At 44.5% G+C, this 8,628-nt stretch overlaps 1 protein-coding gene across 1 annotated transcript in view; it reads right to left on the bottom strand.

The window, feature by feature from the left end:
• Positions 1-8,628, bottom strand: part of Ltbp1 (latent transforming growth factor beta binding protein 1) — a 379,031-nt gene that overhangs the window by 317,503 nt on the left and 52,900 nt on the right. The window contains exon 3 of the mRNA XM_013354050.2: positions 4,369-4,660. Within this exon, the coding sequence (XP_013209504.2) occupies positions 4,369-4,660 (292 nt within the window). The remainder of the gene's footprint in view (positions 1-4,368; positions 4,661-8,628) is intronic.

The raw sequence follows: 8,628 nt of genomic DNA on the forward strand, positions 1-8,628 counted from the left end.
GAGGAGGAGGAGGAAGAGGCAGCTTCCTGGGGACCAAGGTCTCTCAGATAAGATCCGCACAGAGACTGACAGTGATGGAGCCATCCACCAGCACCATATGACAGCACCAAGTGCTAAGATGAGCCACGCCCAGGAGCAGCTCATTTGTCTCATGCCATCAGAGATCACTACAGATGCTTAATAAGACAGATCCAGGCTGAAGAAAAACCTCTAAACAGGTTACTGTGTGTTCGAAAATGTGCATGAGCTTTAAAAAAAAGAAAATGTATACATACAGTCATAGAAAAAAGGCAAATAGTTTATAAATAATAAAAAATAAGCCACATAGAGAAGGAAAATACACAGGGAGTCTGGACCCTATATGGTGTCTTGATGACTTTGAATTTTTTATTGCCTGGTGAACAAACACTAGATTCTGAGAGACACTGGACTATGGAAACTGCTAAATGAAACTTATATATTTTTAAAAATGTCTTAACTTCAAAATGGAAGTCAAATATATGTTACACTGGGAAAGAGGTTATGCTTTTGTTTCCACAGAAAACAAACAGCTCATTCAAAGTTGGTAGAGGTCAGATCTGATTGGGGAGGCTCCCTGAAAAAAATGGTTACAGACATAAAGAAATAAACCTTGAAGATGGGGAGGCATATATTTTATCTGCTCAAACATCAAACAAAAAAAATCATCCTTGGCTGACTTGTGTACAGCACACAGTCCATATCTGTATTAATGCAGCTGTGTGTGTTACTTTTGAAAGTTTGTGTGTTTTCAGAGCCAGGGGACCAGACACCGGTGAAATGAGTGGCCCAGGAGATCAGCCTCTCTGAGCGCCTCTGTTACAGTTTCCTCCGAGTTCTGCATCCAAAACAGTTTCCAAGCTGCTGGCTGAGATGATCCAGGCTCACAAACTATTCTAGCCAGGACTTGACCATTATCCTAATTTTTCTCAGGGCCCCCCAAAGAACCCAGTGTCCCCGAGAACAGAACAGCCTTCTCATTTCCCTTATAACATCCTTGCCTAAATTACAATGCCCACACCTAAAGAAGGGAATATTTTTTAAAGTTGCTCCCTTAGCTTTCTCTGGCAAATGATTTTTGCAAACAATCCACTCATGCAATCACAGTCAAATGGTGGCTGGTGGCAGTCAAGTCGAGTAACATTTCTTGTAATTCACTTCACAGTTTACATAAGTAATAAGGCTAGAAAAAAAAGTCAGAACAACACGTGGTAATCTGACTCCTGATCGCCAAAGCAGAATTCAAGGCAGAACTATTTTTTTTATTTTTTGTTCTTCAGATCAGAGCGATGCTAGAAGGGAGATGTCTACGCATGATATAAATCATTCCAGGGACACACAGTCACATCTGTGTTCTAGCATTAAAATAGTCACCATTAGCCTCCGGAGAAGGAGGTGAGCAAGCTCATCCAGGCCACGGCCTGTTTTTGCGCAAGAATGACCATTCCATGTTTTAAACGGCTGTCAAATTGCCTTCTAAACATTTATGCTTCTATCCAAAGAGCAGGGATGTGCTCAGCCTGGATCAGGAAGCCTTCTTTTCCCAGTGGATAGCCATCAGCAGTCAATGAAAATATTCATAACTAATAAGAGGGCTGAAAATAAGTGACTGTGGGGGGGCTCAGCCGTATATGAGACATCTTGATTAACCCCCCACTTAGCACTAGGGCCATGGAAGAAGAGGAGGTGGAAAGAACTTGAGAGCTGGAGGATGGGGTGGGCTGCTGTGAGATGCTGTCTTCTGGGTGTGATGTGGCTGTGGTCACCTGCACAAGAGCAAGCCAGCAATAATCTACCCTGGTTGGGGTGGTCTCATGGCCCCACCCCTCACCGAGGAGCTCCTGGCAGCTGAGAGCCGCTGAAGAAAGTAGGTGAAGAGGTGACCACTCTAGCCAGGCTCCATTGGGCTCCCTACCTATGCGCATAAGAGCAGCACTAATGGACTTAGCACATTTATCTGAAAAAGAAGAAGAGGGGAAGAAGAGGAAGAAGAAAGAGGAGGAGAAGATGAAATTGAGATGGAGGCATCTTGGGGGAGAAGGAGCTGGGGAAGAAGGGATTGAGGAGAAAATGGAAGATGGATTAGATCTCATTTCATCTTAGATGTATATGAAATTCTAAAATAATTAAAACTGTAAACATCTTTAAAAGATAAATAAAACAAACAAAGAAAAGTGCTGCGAAAATGACTGGAAGGTGACTCACTCGGTGAAGTGCTTGCTGTCCAAGCCTAGGGCCGGAGTATCCCAGCACCCACATCAAAACCACACACGGCAGCACTCCACAGTCCCAGAGCTGGGTAGGGGACAGTAGCCCAGGGCTCTCTGGCCTGCCAGTCTAGCCAAATCAGAAGCTCTAGGTTGGGTATATAGTAACTAGATCTGGGGTGTATGCCTTTAATCCCAATACTGGAGAGGCCAAGGCAACTATATCTCTGTGAATTCAAGGCCAGCCTGGTCTGGGGGGAATGGGGGGACTAGCAATAGAGAAAGATACCTGATATTGACCAATGGTCTGCACGAGTACATATATACACATTTAGCACACACACACACACAGGATTGATAAACATGCTTGAGAAAGAAATCTAAATAAGAGCAATATTTTGTGACTTGAAATCAAATTTCAATTCCACAACTAAAGGGATCTGGGAATGAAATAAATATCACCTATGGTCCACGCTGTGGTGGGGCTGCAGTATGTTGCAACTGACCACAGAAACCACCTGTCCCACAGAGCACAAAATAGTTCACTATCTCATCCTTCACAGAAAGTGTTTGCCAGGCCCTTCCTTCACAAATCAGGCCCTTCCTTAAGGATGGACGTGACTACCTCTGTTCAAGAGCTAATGGGACAATTTACCCATTAACTGTGTGACTGTCAACAAGACAATCACTCTATAGCTGGCTTTGCTCATCTGTAAAAACAAGATTAATCTCCAGGATTCAGTGCAGACTCACTGAGAGTTACAAAGTGCTGACCCGCATGCAATTTCTAAACTAGTACCTGGCACGCAGGAGGCTCTGAGGAATCATTGCTTGCTCCTCACCATGAGATATAAAATGCGTTATCAGAACCACCAGGTTTCCACCTAGTCCGTGACAGAACATTAATGTAGTCATATAAAGTATTAGATTACAAGAAGAGATGTAGAGAAAAATTAAGGAAACCCGAGAGAGAGGTTTGGGAGAGAAGAGACCAAGTCTGCACAAACAGGAGGTGGCCCACTCAAATGAGAAGCATGAACAAGGATGGTGGGGCTTTTCAACAGATGAAATGACCTCCGTGAGCTAACTGAACACTAACCCTGTGGAAGTGCTGTCCAAATTCCAAGCAGGTGACTTACAAATGAACTGGGGTCAAGTCTCTCTTTAAGTTGGGGGCTTCCTGTACTCGACACCCCACACGAATGACAAGAGATCCCTGCAGCAACTTCAGCAACTCATTATCCACGTGGAGCTGCTTTTTAAGAGGAGACAGTTAGACAAGGGCCCTCTGAGGGCTGTTGGCCACAAAAGTCACAGGAAGTCAAGGGCGATTTTTCTTATCCCCGAGTTGACATCGTGTTCAGTACTCCCCGAAGAGTAAAAAGAAATAGAAAAAAAAGTTCCCATAAATAGAAAGCAACATCATTCACCAAAACTAGGCTTGCATGACAAGTGAGGCAGACATTGTGTAGTGCTCACAGTGGAAGCTCAGAGTTACCTCCCAATAGGTCTCTCTTCTCCGCAAAGCTAAACCCTTACCTCTCCAATACCTACATATTTCTCCTTCTAAGTTACTGTTTCAGGACTCTGAACCACCCCGACCCCATAAAAAAATTATTTTGAAGTTCTTTTTTTTAAGGCTATTTTATCTCATATGTTATGGGTATTTTGCCTGCTCACATGCCTGTGTTAACACGTGAATACCCGGGGCCTGCAGAGTCTGGAAGATGGCATCAGATGCCCTGGAACCAGAGTTACCCGACAGTTGTGAGCCAACATGTAGATGCAGGGAATTCAACCCAAGTCCTCTGGCAGAGAAGCCAGTGCTGTTAACTGACAAGCCAACTCTCTAGACCCCCCCCCCCCGTCCCAGGGAAAGAATCCTTAAATCTACAGCTCTGCTTATCATTCCCTTCCAACCCTGATCCCTATAATCCTAGCCCCACTGTGGTTTACACTTAGGGGAAAGTCACCCATCAAACCAACTATCTTTACGAGACGTGGTACATGAGACTCCCTCGCAAGGAAACTCTTGAGGAGGAGAAAGGCTATTACTGGCCGAGAGCTCTGAGAGCGGTCTAAAGCAGTGTGCTCAGGAGCAGCGAATGTGCATCCGGGCTAGACGCAAGTCGAAAACACTCACTGAGAATGGATCTGCTGGGAGAGTCCCACGGAAGGCTTCGGCTTGAGGGTCAGGGTCATCTGAGCCACAGGACTGACCCTTGGTAGAGTGTCGGCCTTAGTGGTTGAAGCATGCTTTGCTGCTTGCTCAGGAGGGACCCAAGAGGACCCGGGATTCTGTCCTCCAAAGACGGGTGACACGGTGTCCTGAGAAGTTGTGGTCTCGCAGGCTTTGCCCTTTGTCCCTGGCTTACACACACAGAGCTGAGGCCGGAGACACATCCCTCCATTCTGGCATGGCGGAACACAGCTCGCTGCAGAAGACAACAGAAGACAGAGTTTTGAAGAAAAGCGCAGTAGACTTCACTCGTTCTTCCAAAGGGTTAACAGTGCCTGAGAAAGTCATGATGATGGTGGTGGTGGTGACAACTAGTACCTGTTAGTGGTCACCTATGTGACAGGAACTTTTCATATATACATATGAAAATTAACATATACATATAATCAAACTTAATTCCCAGAAAGTACTTTTAGTAGATATTTTATTATGCCCATTTTATGGATAAAGGAATAAATGCAAAGGTTAAGTGGCTTAACAAAGATTAAACAATTGTTAGGAAATAGAAGTTAGGATTCAAACCCAAGCAAGTTGGCAACAAAAGCATTATTCTCGGGCTGGAGAGATGGCTCAGTGGTTAAGAGCACTGACTGCTCTTCCAGAGGTCCTGAGTTCAATTCCCAGCAACCACATGATGGCTCACAACTATCCATAATGAGATCTGGTGAACTCTTCTGGCATGCAGGGATACATGTAGACAGAACACTGTATACTAAATAAATAAATAAACTTTTTTTAAAAAGCATTATTCTCAACCACTATATTATAACTACCTTTCCATAGTACACCACAGATTGTTTTTTAAACTGAGAAAGTATCCTGTGGTGACTTGAAGGAAATGACCCCTTAGGTCTATACTGAGAGGCACTATTAGGGGGTGTGGCCTTGATGAAGTAGGGGTGGCCTCATTGGAGAAAGTGTGTCACTGGGCATGCTCTTGGGGGTTTCAGATGTTCAAGCCAGGCCCAGGGTCTCCCTCTCTCTCTTCCTTTTGCCTGCTGATCTGGAAAGAGAACTCACGGGCACCTCTCCAGCACCATGTCTGCCTGCACGCCACCATGCTTCCCACCATGGCAGTAACAGACTAAACCTCTGAGCAATAAGCCAGATCCAATTAAATGTTTTCCTTTATAAGAGTGGCTGTGGTACACACCTTTAATCCCAGCACCAGGGAGGCAGAAACAGGCAGACCTCTGTGAGTTTGAAGCCAACTTGGTCTACAGAGCTAGTTCTACAACAGCCAAGGCTACACAAAGAAACCCTATCTTGAAATCACCCCCAACCCCAAATAAATAAATAAATGAATGAATGAATGAATGAATGAATGAATGAATGAATAAATAAATAAATAAATAAATAAATAAATAACAGAGGGTTACATTGGAATATCTTCCCCAATTGCTTTCTGTCTTATTGTGGGTGTGGGCAATACCTCCATAGAGCCTAGAAGTTATCATTTTTGCTAGGCTGGTACCAACACACTCCAGAAAACTCTCCCGATCCCAGCCTTCTGTGCTGGAGGTAGGGACGGTATTACAGAAGCTCATGACCCACCTCTTATGTATGCAGGCTAGGGATCTAACCTTGGGTCTTCAAACTTGCACAGCAGATGCTTTACCCACTGAGCATCTCGCTGGCCCTTAAATTTAATTTGAAATTTTTATGTTTAAATAATTCTGCCAGGATTTGATCAAAAACAGTCCCTAATCCCCAGGAAAGATCTCTTTCACACACTCACAAGCTGTCGGAGCTTCCGAGAGTTTTAATAATCAACAACTCATTCTTTTTAGATAGAAGAACAATGGCAACAAAGTTGTTGACTGGTTATGTGCCTGCTAATCTAGACAAACTCATACCACCCCTAACTTCATACTGGGAAACACTCAACAAGAAACAAGTTCTTGGTCCCCTGTCTGCTGGGATGTCTGGACTCTGGATCACCAGACATGTGGCCAGGCAGAGTCACAAAGCTAGCTGGGCCACGGGCAGGGGTAGTGGATCTGAACACAGGTGAGGTCCCTTGGGAGAACTGAGGTCACTGACTTGAACTGCATTATGTAACGTCACAGGTTTCTGGCAAGTTCCCATCCGACCCTTCAGTATTTGTTGGAATTCATTTTTTTTCTGTTGCCCCTTTGTTAATAGTCTGCTTAAACTCTTCACCTTGAGTTCACACTACCCAACTTCCTACTCAATTCAGTGCTTCGTCAATTCTGTCTACTAAACAAGTCCAAAAGAGATAGGTGAGAGACATATGTCTTAGTTAGGCTTTCTATTGCTGTGATGAAACACCATGGCCAAAAGCAAATTGGGGAGGAAAGGGTTTACTTGATTTACACTTTCAGATCACTATTTACCATTGAAGGAAGTCAGGACAGGAACTCAAAGAGCAGGAATCTGGAGGCAGGAGCTGGTGTGGAGGCCATGGAGGGTGCTGCTTACTGCCTTGCTCCTCATGGCTCACTCAACCCACTAGCCCAGGAACGGCACCACCCACATTGGACTGGGTCTTCCCCATTAATCACTGATTAAGAAAATGTCCTCCACAGGCTGGTTGGCAGCTCCATCTTATGGAGGCATTTTCTCAGTCTCTGATGACTCCAGCCTGTGTCCATCGACATAAAACGAGCCAGCACAATGACTCACCGGAGACTGGGTTATAAAGAACCGAATGACCAACATCTAACCTCCTGGAAACCTATTAGCTTTCCATAGGAAAAGATGCTTTTCCCGTCTTGCTATGGTATGATTCCTATTAGTCATAACAAATAAAAAATGGTCCTTGAATATCAAAATACTTGAGGAGAAAAGAAAATTAGAGATAGACCCAGCTTTGTAGATGATCGGACTTACATCAGCTAACCTTGGCCAGGTAACTGTGAGTGTTTCAGTACAGTAGCTGCTAGTTCTAAAGTGGTCCCCAAGAGCCACTCCTGTATTAGACTTGTAGAATTCAAATTCAAAAGCTCTGCACTTCTAGAGTTAAGAGTTTCAATTCGTCAACATGTTCCTGACTAAGCAAAATTGGTGGCTGGAGCTGAGATGCTGGGCTCCAAGTATCTGCCAGGCCACTGTGGTTGACGGAATGTCACAGGGCTGAATGGGCTCCACCCAAGCAAACAGAAGCAGCCAGGAGAGTAAACCCAGCTTTTCACTGGGTGTATTTGACAGCAATCAGCCCCTGGGCACTGGCATATGCACATTTTCTTAATGCTTTCAATTAGGAGTACGTTCTAGTCTAACATTTGAGAATGACATCTACTCCTCCTTCCGTCCAAGGTATCCTGCAAATAGCTTCCGGTCTCAGGCAGGCCGCATGACACAGCTTGCAGGAGCTGGCACCCAAGAAAAGGCCAAGGGCTGAACTCACCCCACACTCTACTCACTGCCTCTAGGGAAACATAGATGGATTAGAATGGAGAAGAGATGTGGGTTGTTTTTTTTTTTTCCAAATTTTGATAATAAGGGTAAGGAAGAGGGCAATTAAAAAAAGCACTAGTTAAAACATCAGACTGGGGAGATGGCTCAGTTGGCAATGCACATGCCATGCAAGGGTATAGAACTGAGTTCAGATTCCTTGAACTCACACTAAAATATCGGGCATGGTGCTATGACTTCAGTATTGCTGAGGCAGAAGCAGGAGTATCCCCTGGGTCTTACAGTCAACTAGTTTTGCCAAACTGGTAAGCTCCCCAGGTTCAATGGAAGACGGCCTCAAAACAATAAGGTGGGGTGCAAGAGAGGAAAGCATTCAACTTCGATTTTTAGCCATGAATACATCTACACACACTACACATACAAAAAGGAAGATTTCAAAAATGAAATCCTATTAGAAGAAAGAGAATGTTCCATGCATTAGAATAAATGTCTCCAGAACTGTCTTCTGCAGTAAATTTTTGAAGAAGATATTTCAGTTGCAAATAGATGGGAAGGGTGGCTGCACCCTAGGTGAGGGTTCAATGACCTCGTTATGCCCCATTCTATGACGAAATGTCAACAAACCAGATCGGGGTGATCTCTTGGAAGCAAGAGTGTTTTTCCTGGGGTACAGCACTCTACAATGTGCAACAACACCCCTGGGGAACTCTGGAATCACAGTCCTGGAGAACTCACTCTGGAAACACACAGTCCTAGGGAACTCTGGAAACACACAGTCCTGGGGAA

The sequence above is a fragment of the Microtus ochrogaster genome, unplaced genomic scaffold (genome assembly GCF_000317375.1).
Source record: "Microtus ochrogaster isolate Prairie Vole_2 unplaced genomic scaffold, MicOch1.0 UNK26, whole genome shotgun sequence".
Lineage (NCBI taxonomy): Eukaryota > Metazoa > Chordata > Mammalia > Rodentia > Cricetidae > Microtus > Microtus ochrogaster.